Source organism: Chelonia mydas, chromosome 11 (genome assembly GCF_015237465.2).
Source record: "Chelonia mydas isolate rCheMyd1 chromosome 11, rCheMyd1.pri.v2, whole genome shotgun sequence".
Lineage (NCBI taxonomy): Eukaryota > Metazoa > Chordata > Testudines > Cheloniidae > Chelonia > Chelonia mydas.
Window position 1 is genome coordinate 13,480,829 of NC_051251.2, and position 19,372 is coordinate 13,500,200.

A 19,372-nucleotide genomic window follows, 5' to 3' on the forward strand; every position below is an offset into this window, starting at 1 on the left:
CTGAAATCAGCAACCTTTTCCAAACCTTGTTAAATAAAAATAACCTGAGACTGAAATTTAGGGCTGCAGCATTGTTCTAGCCTAAGCACAAGTCTACTAAGATGACTGTTCATTATCACTGCTAATCATGCAGCCTTCCATTCCCGTTTTTTATTATTCTCATCATGGCGGAGAAAAATTACACCTTCTACCACTAAAAAGAAAAGGAGTACTTGTGGCACCTTAGAGACTAACCAATTTATTTGAGCATAAGCTTTTGTGAGTTACAGCTCACTTCATCCGATGAAGTGAGCTGTAGCTCACGAAAGCTTATGCTCAAATAAATTGGTTAGTCTCTAAGGTGCCACAAGTACTCCTTTTCTTTTTGCAAATACAGACTAACACGGCTGTTACTCTGAAACCTTCTACCACTGTTCAAGTTTTCTACTGAAAAGTTAATTACTTTGTACTAACATATTGAGACAAAAAACGATTATCTAATTAGGATTTTATTACCCAAACTACGAACAAAAAACAAGAAAGAAACAAGATCTGTCACCCCTTACTTTCCTCCTGTGCAAAGCAAACCAGGACCTGTCTAGGCCACTCCTGGATCTCCCTCCCCAGCCCCCAATTTCTTCTGGCTCTGGAAGTGGCAGAGGAGTTTTTTTCCTCTGGCTCTTGGGGAGATCTGACCTCCCCCACCCCCCAACCTCTCCACCAGCACAAGGAAGGGATCCTTCACCTCCCTGGCCAGGATCAGCCTACTTCTGAGGGACAAAGGAGGGAGCCTGGCCTTACTTCCCCCCAATCACTCAAACCCACCAAATTATTAATTTCTCTGCAGGAAATTAATCTTTCGCTCCCATTCCTTTCTGTAACACACCCAGTTATTGGGTGTTTCACTTTCATTTCTCTGTAGGAGGATCCTCCCTGCTCCTATTCCTTTTTGTAACATGATCCAGCACTCATCCTTCATAAAGTTCCTCAGCTGCTGCTGCTCTCCTCCGATTTTCTTCCTCCTCCAAATAAACCCCAGCCTACTGCTCACATTTCCATTCCTCTATCCCAGGCAAACTTCCACGCACTCCTACATCCCCACCCCTCACCCAGGAGTCAAACCTCCAACCTTCCTCCCCAACTGCCCTCATCCCCCCTCACCCCATCGTTTCCAATTCCAACGTGCTGACTATTTTCGGAAGACTTTCCTGTAAATTATATGAACTATAAGACGCGAAAGCCAAATTATGACTGTGAATGTGCGTGGGAGAGTCAGTGGCAGTGAAGTGTTAAGCTTTAGTAAACAGGTAGAACTTTCCAAGGGCTTGTCTACATTAAAGATTTTTGCACTGCAGAAAAACTGCGCCACCATACGGAAGGATTTGCAATGGTCCAACTTACCCCGACGAACCAGGTACATCACTGTAGCTACCATGGAGCAAAACTCCTTCAGGCTTGTCTACATGAGGAAATTTGCTGCCAGAACTATACCGGTATAATTATACTGTTATAGCTGTGCTAGTATATCTCCCCATTTTTATTTCAGAATGAGTGATTTTTTGTGGTACAGCATACCAGAAAAAGTGTTATACATTATTATGCAAACAATGGGTCCAATCTTGCAACCATCCACTACTGCATTAAGTAAGTTTTTGGAAGGTCAGACCCTACGGTATGTGCTGCTGCTGAATGAATGAAAGATTATGTGATATTGCTGTTATGTACAGCTTTTAAATGTCATTTTAAGTTATGGGCTATTCATATAGAAAAATCCTGAGAGTAAAGTTTTTCTAAAAAAGCAAAACCTGATTAGAGAATTTGCAGTCCATATTTTCATAGTTGAATTATGAAAACACAGTGACAGAGATTTGTAACAGAAATACAAACTACCCCCGAACAAATGCTATCATATAACACAACATGCAACAACCATTTACTGTAACTAATTCAGCTTTATTGCAGGTACTATAAATATAACATGATGACATCTTGACTGCAGATGCAGAGTAAGAAGCTAACTGCCTGAAGTACAATTGTTCAGTATATTAGCATCATAAGGCTTAGGACATTCACTTATTAATTGGTATTATTCTAAGTTTATTTGTTCCTTGATTTACAGTGTCAGACACTGCTGTAAAATATACAAACTCATGAAATGAATACCTGGCTTGTAGAATTATTAGTTGTGCTCAGTCATAATTCTGAATAAGAAAGACTAATAATTAAAATGTGTTTGGATACACTGCAAGAATATTTTTCATTGGGTTGATATGTAATGTAATTGAGCAGTTTTCATTTTTGAAAACTGAACTCGAAACTTCATGCAGTGTAAACGGTTAGCATGTTCTAGTACAGTGGTGGGCAAACTTTCTGGCCCGAGGGCCACATCTGGGTATGGAAATTGTACGGCAGGCCACGAATGCTCACAAAATTGGGGGTTGGGGTGTGGGAGGGGGTGAGGGCTCTGGCTGGGGTGCGGGTTCTGGGGTGGGGCTAGAAATGAGTTCAGGGTGTGGGAGGGGGCTCCGGGCTGGGGCAGAGAGTTGAGGTGTGGGGGTGGGTGTGAGGGCTCCGGCTGGGTGTGTGGGCTCTGGGGTGGGGCTGGGGATGAGGGGTTGGGGGTGTTCCAAGCTGGGACCAAGAGGTTTGGAGGGTGGGAGGGGGATCAGGGATGGGGCACGGAGTTGGGGGGCTGGAAGGGGTCAGGGATGCAGACTATGGGCAGTGCTTACCTCAAGCAGTTCCTGGAAGCAGTGGCATGCCCCCTCTCCAGCTCCTATATGGAAGCACGGCCAGGCGGCTCTGCGCGCTGCCACATCCATAGGTGCTGCCCCTGCAGCTTCCATTGGCCGCGGTTCCCAGCCAATGGGAGCTGCAGGTGCTGCATTTGGGCATTTGGGCGGGGCAGCGTGCGAACCCCCTGGCTGCCCCTATGCTTAGGAGCCAGAGGGGGGACATGCCACGGTTTCTGGGAGTCGTGCAGAGCCTTGGCACGTGCGGAATGGGGCAACCCCCCGACTCCGCTCCCTGGCTGGAGCACCAGAGTGGGGCAAGCCCTGGATCCCGCTCCTCAGCGAGAGCTCGAGGGCCGGATTAAAATGTCTGAAGGGCTGGATGTGGCCCCCGGGCTGTAGTTTGCTCACCCCTGTTCCAGTAGTTGCAAATATTTTTTATAAGTAGGCTCTCTTGTTTTTTGACTATTACAAAAGTATATTTAAGCAACTGGGCATATACATAACAATCAAACTTTAAAAAGCTAACATAGTAAAATATGTTTTACCATCTTTCATTGCCAATTTTTTCTCATTAACTTACGGTCTTTGAGGTAATCTTACAAAATAAAGATTAAAAGTCTCTTGCATGTAACAAAGAATGCTTATTTAGTGAAAGTAATAAGATATTCTGGGTAAGCTTGAATGTCATTAAATATGACAAACATTGATGGATTTGGCTTATTGTCAGTCACACTATCAAACAGATCTGTTGGATCAGTGTTGTTTTTTGATGGTGGTGCAATTATTCCTTTCTGTCCAGCACAATATTCTCCAACGAGGACTCGGGCCAGGTACATGTATTTTTTCCCATTTGCATCTGGTTTTGAGTAGGTATCCTGGGCAGAATAATTGGCATTGACAGCAAAGTAGGTTCCATTCCCGTAGCATGCAGCTGCGATCAGAAAGAGAAAGATCTGAGAATTTTTCATGAACCACCATCATTTGTCTTTCACTTTTCTATATCCAAGATGCCTACAACCTTCGCCAAACCTTGCCATGAATAAAAAAGAACAGCTGGAATTGAAATTAGGACCACAGCACCATTCCAGACTTACTTGGTATGGAGCCTTTTACCAATGTCAAGCGTAATATCATCAAGCTGGCAGTTTATCACTTAGCTCCAGGTTCTTCTCTCACTGTGCAGCTGCTGCAGGACATTATACTCTCTCTCTCGGTTTATCCTAGAATCTACGGAATCTATCTTTCACACTATTACAATTTAATATATTGGTGTTACAGATGTCATGACTGCAGTGAAACCATGTTTCTTGCACTGGGGCCCATTCCTTCTTACTGATATCTGGAGAAAATTGCTAAAACAAATAGTATTTCATAAGCAGAATGGGCCTGAAGTGCAGAGATATCAAATATGCCTTGAATATACTGTAACTATACACAATCAGGAAAATGATCACTCCATTGAGTATACAAACAAGGTTAGGACATAAGAACGGCCATACTGGGTCAGACCAAAGGTCCATCTAGCCCAGGATCCTGTCTTCTGACAGTGGCCAATGCCAGGTGCCCCAGAAGGAAAGAACAGAACAGGTAATCATCAAGTGATCCATCCCCTGTCGCCCATTCCCAGCTTCTGGCAAACAGAGGCTCGGGACACCATCCCTGTCCATCTTGGCTAATAGTCATTCATGGACCTATCCTCCATTAACTTATCTAGTTCTTTTTTGAACCCTGTTATAGTCTTGGCCTTCACAACATCCTCTGGCAAGGAGTTCTACAGGTTGACTGTGCGTTGTGTGAAAAAATACTTCTTTGTTTGTTTTAAACCTGCTGCCTATTAATTTCATTTGGTGACCCTCTAGTTCTTGTGTTATGAGAAGGAGTAAATAACACTTCCTTATTTACTGTCTCCACACCAGTCATGATTTTATAGACCTCAATCATATCCCCCCTTAATTGACTCTTTTCTAAGCTGAAAAGTCCCAGTTTTATTAATCTCTCCTCATATGGCAGCCGTTCCATTGTTACAAGACGAGATTACAAGATGTACGTTTGTTCACCCCACCTCTGCTTGCTCACAACAGAAGATCAACAATCCACACCTTTAATGTGTGAGGCATGTCTAAGGAATCCCAGATAAGTTGAAGTTGGAAGCTCTCTTCCACCAGGAATAAGAAACTGGTTGGGTCTGCACACTTTCTAGTCAGACTTCAAGGAAATTTATTTGGGGATTTTAACTAACTGGCCCTCCATACAATTTCCAAAACCCGATGTGGCCCTCAGGCCAAAAAAAGTTTGCCCGCCCCTGAACTATGTACAGAAAGGAATAGTCTCCAGGGCCAATAAGGAATCACTGTGCATCGGAGACATGTGTATTTTGACAGCATGATAATGTTACACCTTGTCATCCTATTTTATCCCATGCTTATGAAGGCAACATGCTTTAAATTTGACATTACCATTCATTCCGGCGTAACTGCGATTAAATCCCTTATTATTAATAATGGTTAATGAGCCATTCGTTGTTCCATGAAATAGAAGCCTCTCATTATTTGTATTGCCATTTTTGGAATCCATCTCCTGCTTTTTTATTTGGTAGGCCTGCCAGTAGTAAGGATTTTGTATCCTTTCAATCTACAACAGGAGAAAATAAAATATTATTGATAATGACTAACACCCTTGGCATCAAATCAGAAAAACAGGATGATTAATTACAAAAGGGCATTTTCTAGCCCTATTTATATTGATATTTCTCTTGAGCAACTCCACTAAACTCACTGTAATTTCTCCAAATTGACATGGGTATAACTGGTTGTGTGACTGGCACTGATTGTGTCATTGTGATTAGTTATGATAAATACAGTACTACGTATCCCATGAAATAGAAGCTTCTCATTATTTGTGCTGCCGTTTTTGATATCCATCTCCTGCTTCTTTATGAGGCAGGCCTGCCAGTAGTAATGATGTTGTATGCTCTCAAACTACAAAGTTAAAAAATGAGACATGATATTGATAATGACCAACATCTTCAATTAAAGCAGCTTGATATTGGCATCACTTGAGAGGAGCACCTGGCCCACAATGTGATACAAAATATTTTGCTTTCAGAGCCTCACTCTGTGACCAATGTGTCATTTTTATAGTTGGTTAACAGGATATCAAAAATAAATAGAATGTGCAGTAAGACTAGTAGTAGTTATAAAAATAACATATCCATTTAGGTAGATTCGTTAGTTAGATTCTCTCTGTACCATTTCACTGCTGTCCCATATCTTTTATACATCTTCAGTGAGGTGCTAGCTTTCAAATGGCATGTTGCAGTGGTTAAAATATATCAAAATATGATGGGGAGATCACCAGTTTTGGTGGATGTTGTTAACTGTCTTGCTATTACATGATGATGTAGTAGCTTCTTGTGATGATCGGCATGCATCAAAAAGAAAAAAAAGAGTAGAGACCAGCAAAGAAGTGTATCTGAAAGGAAACAGTGCCCCACCAGGCCTATATCCAGCTAAAAAAGTGTATGCGTGTGTGTATTAGCAATGTAGTTATCTGTGTAGCAGAACATCCCAATTCCTCTAATTGCCATCATTTAGACTTGAGCAGGATGGTGCATCTGTACTGATGTAACAATTATTATAACTGGTAGATCTAAAGTCCTGCTTCAGGACAGGTTAGAGGATTTACAGGTATTTCAAACGAGGGATTTTGCATAAAATTAAATGATTATGTATTGTTTATCTGTCTTTTCTCCTCTGCAAATGGAGAAGCAACAGACAGCGTTCGGTCTGGAAAAGAGAGGGAGATGGCCAGTAGGCAGAACTTCTTTTATAGGAGAGGAAGTGGAAAGGTACCTCCTCCTATTGCTCACACTTCAGATTCTCTTACTTGGAAAGTCCACACTACCCCAGCCAGAAAGAAGTGGGAGCTCCCCCAAACCAGTGGGATGAAGAGGAAGGAGAACTTATCCTCCTTATTTTAGCTTCTTGGTTGCTGGAAATTAAACAGTACATTGCTATGCTTCACTGTAGCAGAAAGGCTACTATGAAAGGGTTAATATCATTGTGTACTAAACATATGACTTATATGCTGCATAAGATTTGCTTTGAAAATCTTAACTGTGATGTTAACTTTGATAATGGTTAGTATTATGGTGATATCGATACCATCTGCTTTGCCAGTGTAAGATTCTTTTTGTAGATCATTAATATTCTCCCAAATCATCTAACTAGCAGGTTGTATGCACACACCAGTAGGTGAGACATTGATTTTGTCTACACTAGCAACTTTCCTAAAGTCTCCCATCTTTGAAGTACCACTGGTGCAACTGCACCGCTGGTAGGAACAGTGGAAGTGCGAGTGCAGACAAGGTATTGGCAGCCAGCGTTTTAAACACCACGGACCAGATTTTTACAGACATTTAGGCACATAAAGATGCTGATAGGAGCTGAGTGGGATTTTCAAAGGCACTTAGATGTCTAACTCCCATTGATTTCAACCACTAGGTGCCTATCTGCATTTTTCGGCACCTAAATACCTTTAAAAATCTGACCCTATGTTGCCTTGACTTGCTCTCAGCAGGGTTAGACTACATAGTGATTACAACCCCAGCAACCGGTCTATAGTATGCTCCCACTGGCAGAGCTGCACGTAGTGCAATACGGAGAGATTTTAGGAAGAAAGCTAGTGTAGATATAATGGTAGCAACCGTCTTCATGGTCAAGTCCCTTTTTGTTATATTTTTTGTAAGGAATTTCCTGTGTGTAGTAATCTCTAGTGTGCAGTTAGCTCTTAAAAAAGCACAGCAGTGGAACCAATTAGAGGAGCTATTGGGTCTTGCTTTTCCTGACTAGTTACACTTAGGAAGATCTCAGAAGGAATTTGGAGATTCCAGGGGAAATCTCCATGAAGCATCAGAAGTTTCTGAAAGGGGAATGTTGGCCACTCCCTAAAAGCACTGGACAGGGGAGGGGCCATCAACCACCTCATAAAGACTCTAGAGAGGAGAGATGATCTCCTAAATTCTTTTGATAGATGCTAGCAGACTGATGAGCTTCCCTCCCAAGAAGACCTGTCATAGGAGATCAGGACCCAGATATTCAGCTGATATAAACCAGCATAATTTCATTGGCTTCAATGGAACCAAGCTGATTTACACCAGCAGAGGTTCTGGTCCGAGATGTAGGGTGGAAAAAAGGTAGTGCTGACGGATTTCCATCACCAGCCCCCATTCTCAGCACCGTCTTGAGAAGTCTTGTTCTGAGAAACAGTCTCACTATAAGGTTGGGCAGAGTGACTTTGCTAGACTTCTGAAAACTGGTGCTACATCTGTGATAGCTTAGCTTCTTTTCAAAGCAATAATAGGATCTACATATATTATAAATAAAAACAGACTAGGAAAGGATTTTTTTCACTGTGTCTGCTCATGGTTGGAAGTTGAAGCTAGACAAATTCAGACTGGAAAGAAGGCATAAATTTTTAACAGCAAGGGTAATAAACATTTACCATTTGTCCTGGTGGATTCTCTATCACTGACAATTTTAAAATCAAGATTAGATGTTTTTAAAAAGATCTGCTCTTGTTCAAAATGAATTATTTTGCGGAAGTTCTATGGCCTGTTTTATACAGGTGGTCAGATTAGATGATCGCAATGACCCTTTCTGACCTTGGAATGTATGAATCTATTAATCATTCCTCTCCTATCAAGGAACTATCCAAATTTAGAAAGCTAAACCAACCCTTCGTCCATCCTTCGTCATTATCTAATATAGTGCCAGTCACCAAGATATCTAGAAACTAGGGCAGCATTTTAACCTTTTCAATTTTGAATGCTGAACACGTCTGTTGAAACTTCATCTGAACATCTCGATATTCTTTCATTTCTTGATGTAACTCCACCACTTTGACACGTTCTTGTTTCATATCACACCACTCTTCAGGGAGAGCTACTAATTTACCTGCAAAGTAAACATTCTGTTAATATTATTTACACTAGATTCCTCTGGTATGCAGGCATATACCTTATTACAAATCCTTTCTGAAAGTAGAACACCCATTTATTATTCAATCTCTAATTAATGCCATTCTTTGTCAAGAGAATGCATAATCCTATCTTAGGCCTGGTCTACGCTGGGGGGGGGGAGGGAGGGGGAGAGGGGGAAATTGATTTAAGATACGCAACTTCAGCTACGAGAATAGCGTAGCTGAAGTTGACGTAGCTGAGATCGACTTAGAATCACTTACTTCGTGTCCTTACGGCGCGGGATCGACGTCGGCCGCTCCCCCGTCGACTCCGCTTCCGCCTCTTGCCGTGGAGGAGTTCTGGAGTCGACGGCAGAGCAATCGGGGATCGATTTATCGTGTCTACACTAGACACGATAAATCGATCCCCGATAGATCGATCACTACATGCCGATCTGGCGGGTAGTGTAGACATGGCCTTAGCCAGATATCTGAAGGTTCACAAGTAAGAACATAAGAATGGCCACACTGGGTCAGACCAAAGGTCCAACTAGCCCAGGATCCTGTCTTCCAACAGTGGCCAGTGACAGGTGCCCGAGAGGGAATGAACAGAACAGGTAATCAAGTGATCCATTCCTTGTCGCCCATTCCCAGCTTCTGGCAAACAGAGGCTAGGGACACCATCCCTGCCCATCCTAGCTAATAGCCATTGATGGACCTATCCTCCACAAATTTATCTAATTCTTTTTTGAACCCTGTTATAGTCTTGGCCTTCACAACATCCTCTGGCAAGGAGTTCCACAGGTTGACTGTGCATTGTGTGAAAAAATACTTCCTTTTGTTTGTTTTAAACCTGCTGCCTATTAATTTCATTTGGTGACCCGTAGTTCTTGTGTTATGAGGAGTAAATAACACTTCCTTATTTACTTTCTCCACACCAGTCATGATTTTATAGATCTCAATCATATCGCCCCTCAGTTGTCTTTTTTCCAAGCTGAAAAGTCCCAGTTTTATTAATCTCTCCTCACACGGCAGCCGTTCCATACGCCTAATCATTTTTGTTGCCCTTTTCTGAACCGTTCCCAATTCCCATATATTTTTGAGATGGGGCAACCACATCTGCACGCAGTATGCAAGATGTGGGCGTACCATAGATTTATATAGAGGCAATATGATATTTTCTGTCTTATCTGTCCCTTTCTTAATGATTCCCAATATTCTGTTTGCTTTTTTTTTTTTTTTTTTTTACTGCCACTGCACAGAGTGGATGTTTTCACAGAACTATCCACAATGACTCCAAGATCTCTTTCTTGAGTAGTAACAGCTAATTTAGGCCCCATCATTTTATATATACATTTGGAATTATGTTTTCCAATGTGCATTACTTTGCATTTATCAACGTTTAATTTCATCTGCCACTTTGTTGCCCAGTCACCCAGTTTTGAGAGATCCTTGTGTAGCTTTTCGCAGTCTGCCTGGGACTTAACTATCTTGAATAGTTTTGTATCATCTGCAAATGTTGCCACTTCACTGTTTACCCCTTTTTCCAGATCATTTATGAATATGTTGAATAGGACTGGGCCCAGTACAGACCCCAGGGGACACCACTATTTACCTCTCTCCGTTTTGAAAACTGACCATTTATTCCTGCCCTTTGTTTACTATCTTTTAACCAGTTACCATTCCATGAGAGGACCGTCCCTCTTATCCCATGACTGCTTACTTTGCTCAGGAGCCTTTGGTGAGGGCTTGTCAAAGGCTTTCTGAAAATCTAATTACACTATATACAGGTGGTCAATTGGCATCTGGGAAAACAAGGGAGTTTCCTTATTAAACTAAACATAACCTCCCCTCAAAATATAAAGGCCAAACTCCACCACAGCTGCATTTCTCTTTCTCAGTTCATGTCAGAGAGGCTAAGAACTTAGCTGTGTTGTCAGTCAGTGTGAAACTGGCTTGGATTTAAAACAAAGGAACCCTCTGTTTAAGTCCTCCTCAATCATGTCTTTTCAAGAATAATAAAGATTTAATAAAAACTGAAACTCTCTCCAAGAACAAAAAGAAAGAAAAAAGCAGGGGCCTCTGAGAGAACAACGATCACCCTTCATGACTGCAACTGTAGTATTCCTTAAACATTTATTCTGGTGGGGGGAGATGATGAACAGCTCTCATTAGGCATCTCCTATGTGTTACAGTAGCACTTAGAGGATACAATGCCACTGTGCTAAACACTGTACATAGTTAATAGAAAGATGGCCCCTGCCCTGAAGCGTTTATATAATTCAAGTGTAAGATGAGAGACAAAAGGTGGATACAACAAACAAAAGAGGGGGAATCTCAGGGTAAGAATGAGATGATTCTGATCTATGTGAGAAGTGGTGGTCACCGCACACTAGCTGCCGAATTATTACTGAGTTCTTCGTAGGCATCATGGTATTTATTTTCTGTATTTATCAGTTTTAATAAATCCAAGAGCCTTTATCATCTTTGTTTCTGAATCCAGCACCTTTCTCATATGGCTGCTCAGAACTGTTAGTATTTCAGATGTGCACAGGAACTGCTACTTTGTTTGGCCCTTGTATAGTCTCCCCACAACTCACTCATGCTAAGCTAGACACAGTATGGCCCGAAGTAACACTGAACAGCTTTCATTCACCTTCATCTTTTGAGATTCGTAGAATGGCCATAATTTTCCCTGTGTCATCTATAGCACGTTTGGCTTCCAGATCCACTTGATAGTTTTTATTCCAAATGGTGATGTTAATCTCTTTTTGGTTTAATGCTGCAGCATCCTCTAAGCGTAGATTTGTTAGGCTGTCAAAAGGCAGGTATTGATTATTTTTTAAATATTGCCACTCAACTAGGTTGCTGACAAGTTCTGCCTTGGACTGTTCTTCTTGAACAGCTCTAACTCTTTTGATCATTTCTTGAATTTCCAAGCAAGCACGCAAGACGTCTTTGGTAACACCAGAAACTCGAATTAAAGGCACAGGATACTTGTATTCCAGCTGAATGGACAGTTTCTTCTGGAGGTCTGCCAGTTCCTTACATTCCTGGACATCAAAGCTTGAAATCCATTCATCTGAGATAGTGTTTTCATGCTGTTCCTTTAAAATCAGGTTTTTAATCCAGGATATAGCATCTTCCATGTTTTTTTGGCTTTCACCACAAATCTGAAAAACAGTTCTCTCAATTTTCTTTTGCAAAACCATTGCAGGCTTTTTTTCTGTAGCACGTTTTCCCAAGCCGAAGAATGCTGTAATGAAGTATAAATACTTGCGGTTACTCAGTTGCTAAAATTAAATAAGGGTTATTTATGCCTCCACTTAAAAATGAACAACCAGACATCTACTTACAAGCGCATTTTGAGAAGAAGGACTCTGATGCAGGTGCATCAGGTACATTAGCAGTACCTTTTCTTTTCTGCATGTTTGCATGGAACACACTTAGTAGTTGTGGCTGGAAGATGATAATTTTAATCTTTTTTACAATTTGAACAGATTTATCACTTGCAAAATCAACTACAGCATCCATCATGTTATCAGCTACTACTGCTGGATCAAGGCCTGCCTGACCTGTAACAAATGTTACAAAAAAATACATGTATCAATGTGTTGAAAGACATTTAATACAGATATAGTTTTATTCAAGTAATGGACCCATGCACAACTAGATCTTAAACATAGCGCCCAATTCTGCATTCTTTTATTCCAATGATTCTCATTGATTTGAATGGAAATTTTGAGTGATCAAGGAACGCAGAAGCAGGGCTAAGGAAGAATCCGGCCTACAGAGATAGGTTTATATCCCATCCATCTAAGGCCTATTCCTGGTCCTACAGAAGTCAGAGTAGAAACTTCCACTGACTTCAGTAGGAGCAGAAATAGGCACATAGACACCTTCCAGTGGGATATCCATGAACATCAGTTGAGACAAGTATTCATGGTTCTCTAGATGGTAATATCATATGGATATTCTCAAGTCTCTAACGTTAAAACAGGACAGTCTTAAATCACTTTATATTTAAGTTAACAATAGTGATCTCCAGCTTCCTTATCATTTCAAAATCCTTGCTCTGAGCTTCACTAGCTGTTATTTGAATGCCCCAACGTCACAACAATTTTCTTAATATAGGAGAATAAACTTTTCAGGTAAATCAAATGGCTGAAGCACTGACGTCAATGGAATCGCACAGGATGAATTTGGTCTCAAGAAGGCTGATTGGTTTTAGTTTAATTTTCCAACAAAAACATAAACCTGTTCCAATTGCTGGGAAGGCAACCGATGTATACTTCTTCAGTTCACACTCCTGGAGCACTTTGGAGACTAAAGATTTGGTATCGTTCTGGGCAACAAGATGAATTATTTTTTTGCACATCAGGTTTCCTGCTTGTGTGGTTATAAGGTCATCGTGAGGTTGTGAGGCTGAAAGATGAAAGAAAATATATAAGGCATGACAGAAAGTCCTTTAATTATCCAAAATGCAAACTTTTCTAAATCATCTTCATCATCTTCACCTGCCACCTGCCTGTACTACCCTTTCCTTGAGCCCCTGCATTGGCTTCCAATCTCCTTCTGCACCAGATTCAAACCCCTCATCCCTGCTTTCAAGGCCACAGCTCGGCTTCCAGCCACATCTTATATGGCCTTTCTCCTCAGCTTGCTCTGTGCACTCAGACAGCTTGGTGCAACTCAGTGCTCCACTGGTATCCGGACTCTCCTCTCTGGTTCTGTGGACTACACAGCCTCACTCCTCTTTCAACTCTCCCATCAGATCCACTTCCTTCAATTGCCTTTCCGTGCTAACCTACACATTTACCTCTTCCCTGACCTTCTCCCCTCCAGTTATGTGTAGTTAACAAACACAGAACTCATAATTTTTTCCTGTTGGATCTTTATCTTCCATAGGTTGTATTTATCATTCTTCAATAGATTATGTCTAAAATTAGATACAAGTTCCGTTAAGATAGGAACTTTCCTTTTTTACTTGTCTCTGAGCCATGCGGAGGATGCGGTGGGTTGCTGGTATAAGCCAGCAGCACATTACTACTTCCTAACTTCAGGAAAAGGGACACAAAAGAAAAAGTCAGAGGATTGTGTCAGAAGCACAATGTCTTCTGAGGCTGCTGCTGCGTGGTGCAGCTCATTTCTTTACATATAAATATGTACCACCCAGTGCTCAGGCTCTGACCAAAGGCACCATCTAACCCTTTGTACTTTTGCCCTGTTTTGAAGGTTTTACTGGCACAAGAGGAAGAATCATATAGCAGAGCAGGTTCTTTTAATTTACCTTGATGCTGACATCTCTTAAGTATTTTTCTTCTGCTTTGTACTTTATTTTAACATCTCTTAAGATGTTTTACACACATCATATTAATTAATTAAGGAGTTGTGAGATCATGGATAAACACAAATACAATAGTAGGTTAATTTTCAGCAGTGGTATGCACCCACCGCTCCCACTGACTTCAGTGGAAACTGTGCGTGCTCAGTGCCTCTAGAAAGCAGGTCACATATGTTGTATTTATACCTAGCTGAGCACATTCTGCTTCAACCTGTGGGCCAGCACCTTCCAGAATTGCCTTAGAGACACCTGAAATAAGAAGACACATATTAGCTTGACAAATCAAATTAAGAGTACTCAAAGTCTCACCCAGGTCAACAAGACCGAGTACACAATATCCTCTCACATCTGGCAAAAGTATAGGCCAAGATTTTTAAAAAATAGAAGCCTGCATCAGATGGCTGTTAAGGCATCTTCCTGATCTTCAAAAGTGCTGAATACCCAACAGTTCCCAATGAGGTCAAATAAAACTGTTACTTCCTTATAGATAAGTCCTATAAAATGTAATAGGGATAAACCAATAACTTGGTTTATAAATATTATAAAGCTTATAATATTTAACAGAGAAAGATTTACTTCCTATGTAACGTTTAAACTTCATACAGACTAAAAGGTCAGGATGGCTTGCCTCTTGAGGGCTGGAGGGCGTAGGGGTAATGAACCCTTATTACTAAAGATGCACACCTGGATTAGATCAGGCAGTTCCCAATAAAAGGGCAGCAAGTGGCTGCAGTGCAGGTGGAAGTTCAGGAAACTGCAGGAAGTAAAAAAGGTTTCTGCAAGTAAGAACCTAATCCCAGGGGGATTTGGAAGCAACAACCACAAACCTGAGGCTCCAGCTAGATTGTGCCTGGGAGTGGCCTGCCAAAGGGGGAAAGGCCCCAGGCAGGAAGGCCTGTAGGGTGAATTGGAGACTGCTGGGAGTGATCAGACTCCAGCAGAAAAACTTGGGACGTAAGGTTTCCCTATTGAGACTACAGGCAGGAAAAGTTTGGGAGTGACCTGACAAGAGGGTAAAACAGATGGACTGCATTTTGGAACTCTTGGGTTTTATTTTGGAGCTTTATTTAGGTGAATAAACTTGGACCCCTGAGAAGGGGTGGTGGTGAATGGATCAGAAATGCCTTGTGGAGTTTGTTTAAAAAGTCCTTTGAGGGAGAAATTGTTAGTAGGTACCGCAGAAGCACCCCCGGCCATGAGGGGTACATGGGAGGCAGCTGACCCCATTGCACAGAACATAAGACAATGAATGATTCCCTGCTATAGAATTCTATAGGGAGGTTTAAACATTCTAGAGAAAGATTCTCATTCTCTATTAAATTCTATAGGATTTTTCTATATACTGGGGCGAACAGTAACAAATTATATTAAAATACTTCCTAGTACAGCTTTCCCAGTTTGAAAATGCCAGGGCACAATGTATAAAAAAAGACTTGTATATATTGAAAATTCTTCCCCCCCATCCCCTTACGCATGCACTCAAACCACTCGAAATGTATCTCATTAATCTCAATCACTAGGCTAAAGTACCTGTTTTGAGGTTAAACGTTTGATTTGATATGTTTACAATGACATCTGTCTTTTGCGTGGTAATGTCCCCACTTGCTATTTGGAATGTAATGGAACCAATCTGCACTTTATGCACTCCCTGTTTTGGGGTTGAAATGGGCCCAAAGAAAGCTGCAAGAGAAAAGAAATTAAAATGATAAAAGTGTATCTCAGCAAAGGTTCTATTCCCTAGAGCGAGGGACCCACCTGCCTCTATGTGCATTTAGTAGAGAGCTCACAAAAAGTTTGATTTTTGGTCTTAGTCCGTCACATTCCCATGGAGAAGATTACAAACATACCCAGTTTACAATATAAAATTATATCGTGTTCACCCACACAAAGCCCAGGTAACTGTGTGGGAGAAAGTTGAGCCAGGGCAAGGAGATCCGCCCCCAAGCTGGGTCTAGGGCACAAAGCTTCAAAACAACCTATCCTGCTATAGCTGCTGCTTCAATACGTAGGCTCAAATAGCAGCTATAGCCCCGCAATACCAATGTGTTGGAGCCACTGCCTCTTTGTAAATGGAAAGTCCCTTGTCTCTGTCTTTACCTCTTCCCATCACTGCCCTCCAATCTGGGGCGGCGCAGAAAACACTTTTACAGTGTACATGGAGTGGAGAGATCCCTCTGTGATTGTAAACTCATACCATATGGGCCCACTGCAGGATATATGAGTGGAAATGTGACTTAGTATGAAAATAAGCAAGCTTGTGGACTCTCATGGTTTTTTCAGTAGCCTTTGAGCAGGATCTGAATATTATATTTTTTTAAAAATCTAATTAAGTGTGCAATATTTATCCTGCTCTTTGTAATCCTGTCAGGTTGGACAATGAAAAAAAAAAAAAAAAAAAAAAAAACTATTTAGTTTCACATTTGTTTCTCATCAGTCTTACTTTCTTGCAGAATGTCCACTAATTTTAATAGAAGCAAGACTCGCCCCATGGGATGTATGATCCAGTAATTCACCAGGCATCACAGGTGGTAGTAAGACTGTTTACCTGCTCAGAATCTTCGTTAGTTAGTACGCTGGTAAAAATACCTGTGTTCTGTCTACACTACAGCTTCTACTACTGTTATGACTGGTGGTGAATTATGGGAATGATTTTTACAAGTGTACACAAACCTATTGCTGGAGAGATACAATTTTCTGCTTTAACTGATTTTTACTAATAGGATTATCACTGCCTTACTTTGAACACTGGGACGGAGATGTCCACCAAACCAATATCAAAAAAATATATATTAGGTGAAAATTTTAAGATTTTTTTTTCAATCACTAGAATACTTTTAAACTTACAAAACATTAACAAAAGAAACTTACCTTGTCCTTGCTGGGTATTCTCTGGCACAGGCTTGTGCATTTTGACATTGGTAATATTTCCACTTGCTCTATTTTGCAGTTCATCTGAAAACGCCTAGAAAGAGAACCATAGTCATCACCTGTAGGCACTTCTTTAGAGTTTTCTCAGTAGTAATATAGATTTGAAAAATAAAAATTAGATCTAAATTTTTTTAGAAAAAACAAAAGGTGATAGACTAGATGCTGTCCACCAAGCAATCTTATTCAACACTGAATGGAAATATTGATAAATTGGAATCATAAAGGAACCATGATTCCTTCAAAATTATGAGCAAGGGAGAGAAACTGGCAAACTGCTTCAGGTTTAACACCTTCAGGCAGTACAGTGAAAGTCTAATTAGCATGTAATAGGGTGCACAGACAGAGGGCTTATTCCTAACATGAGTGATACCTCTAACTCAATTCCTGTCCACACACAAAAAACCTTAAAACTCAAGTTTGGTGGTGCTTTTAACTCAAGTTGGATGGCCCATCACGGAGTATAGGCGGCAGCGCAAGTTAGCACAACTCGACAGCTGCCAACACAATCACTGTATGCTGCTTGCAGCAGCACAGCGTGGCTGCTCTCGTTCAAGCTAAGTGAACTCAAGAGGAGTTAAACTCCAGTGTAGATAACTTGAGTTAACTATTCAGTGAGGACAGAGCCAGAGAGAGGAGGGGGAAAGAGAATGCTACCTGAGGCTATGCATGAAAGATTCACATGACTCCATGGGCTAAGGAATATTTCAGTGTTAACTTGTGCCAGCTCCAGCAAATGAGAAAAAAACTGTGCAAGAAAGGCAGGTGACTGTATATGGAAGAATCAAAGGGCAACTTTACATTCTAGGTGGAGTCCAATGGCAATTCAATCAGAGCAGAAGCAGCGATCACCTCACAGGACAGTGCCTGAATATTATCAAGATGGAAATCCAAGGATATTTTCTTGACTAGCATGTTAATGAGCACGTTGACACCTGCCCACATCAGAAGCAGCATAATTTAATGGCCTCCAGACCAAACAGGAATCTGACTCTGGACGATGACATGAGACACACTGTCTGTCTCCAATAGTGCTTTTCCTAATATTGCTCTGGCACCAGTGAAGCTCTACCAGTGCTAGCAATGGCGGAAGCACAAAGTAGACTGGCAACCAGTGTTTCCGCCACTCTATTATTTAACTCTTCGTGGTAAAAATGCCCGTGACTGGCTTACACTAGCACGTCAACCATTGCTATCAGTAGTGGAGTTGCACTGGTGCTAGACCAACAGTGCAAGGAGGACTGACCATTCCCAGGGTAGAGGCAGGAGGGAGAGAAGGATGAGACTTTAGGAAACTAATGACAAAAACAGTGTAATCTAGGTCTGGGCCTGACATCATTTCCTTAACCTATGTGTAACAGAAAGCACAGTAATAGGATACAAGTTACCTGAATATTATCTGTATCATTTGGATACAACAGAAAGTGAACGTCCTGAAGAGACTGAAAATTTTTTTTATGACTGAATTCGAACACCTGGTCAAACATTAATTTAGCAACAACAGGCTTAGGAAACCCTAAATTCCCTGTTCCAATTGCTGGGAATGTGATTGACTTTAAAGACAGTTGCTCAGCAGTCTGAAGACATTCTGTGATGATGTCTCTTAGGAGCTGTGAATCACAACAAAGTTTGCGTTAGTACCTGCAGTTTAATATTTTTAATAGTGTATTTTATATTAAAATGTCATAATTAACCATGGATTAATTCAAAATGACCTTAGTTACATCAAAATTAACAGAGCTGACCCCTAGGAATTGCTCCGCTGATTTCAGTGGAGAATTCACATTAAGTCTACATTACTGCCAACTGAGAAACCCATTCAATCAAATGAGAATTAGGAAAATAGCCTTCTACCTTCTGTACAGATTCTTGCCCATTTTTCCATCCAGGAACAATGGCATGAAGCACGAAACGGCAGCCCAGATTACATCCATCTGTTTTGAACACAGACCCTTCACTAGCTACTTTTGCTAGCCCTTCTTCACATAATTGTGCTTGGAGCATTGGACCTGCCTTGCTCAGCAAGGCTTTAGAAAGTGGACCTTTATCAAGCTGTAGATCTCGGGCAACGCTGTTTACGATGACGTCCGTCTTAAACAAAATCAAATATCTGTTATAAGATCAAACTTGAAACATTTAAGGCTAAGTGATTATAACAGCACCTGCAGATTTAAGAAATAAAGCAAATTTAAAAAGTAGAAATCTGGAATAAAGCAAATCTTTTGAACAAAATGAGCCAAATTATGCTCGGTTATACGTACATCATCCCACCGACTTTTGTGGGGTAGCTTGTGTATAACAGAATGAAATTTGTCCCTTATGCAGCAGTTTATATTTTACATGGAAATGTCAGAATCCTGTGTTCTTACTCTACTCCAGGTCCATTTGAAAAACCCGCATATACGATTCTCCTGCAGGGGGATCACATACT

At 41.1% G+C, this 19,372-nt stretch overlaps 1 protein-coding gene across 9 annotated transcripts in view; it reads right to left on the reverse strand.

The window, feature by feature from the left end:
- Positions 1 to 1,911: 1,911 nt before the first annotated feature.
- PARP14 (poly(ADP-ribose) polymerase family member 14) overlaps positions 1,912 to 19,372 on the reverse strand; it is a 38,837-nt gene continuing 21,376 nt past the window's right edge. For all 9 annotated transcript variants that reach the window (XM_027819467.3, XM_027819466.3, XM_037912766.2 and 6 more), the window contains 11 exons: positions 18,796 to 19,032; positions 18,330 to 18,551; positions 16,885 to 16,978; positions 15,547 to 15,696; positions 14,203 to 14,265; positions 12,930 to 13,097; positions 12,029 to 12,247; positions 11,329 to 11,928; positions 8,526 to 8,668; positions 5,171 to 5,345; positions 1,912 to 3,645 (listed from right to left, as the gene is read on the reverse strand). In XM_027819467.3, coding sequence (XP_027675268.2) covers positions 3,356 to 3,645; positions 5,171 to 5,345; positions 8,526 to 8,668; positions 11,329 to 11,928; positions 12,029 to 12,247; positions 12,930 to 13,097; positions 14,203 to 14,265; positions 15,547 to 15,696; positions 16,885 to 16,978; positions 18,330 to 18,551; positions 18,796 to 19,032 — 2,361 coding nt within the window. In that variant the 3' untranslated portion in view covers positions 1,912 to 3,355. The remainder of the gene's footprint in view (positions 3,646 to 5,170; positions 5,346 to 8,525; positions 8,669 to 11,328; positions 11,929 to 12,028; positions 12,248 to 12,929; positions 13,098 to 14,202; positions 14,266 to 15,546; positions 15,697 to 16,884; positions 16,979 to 18,329; positions 18,552 to 18,795; positions 19,033 to 19,372) is intronic.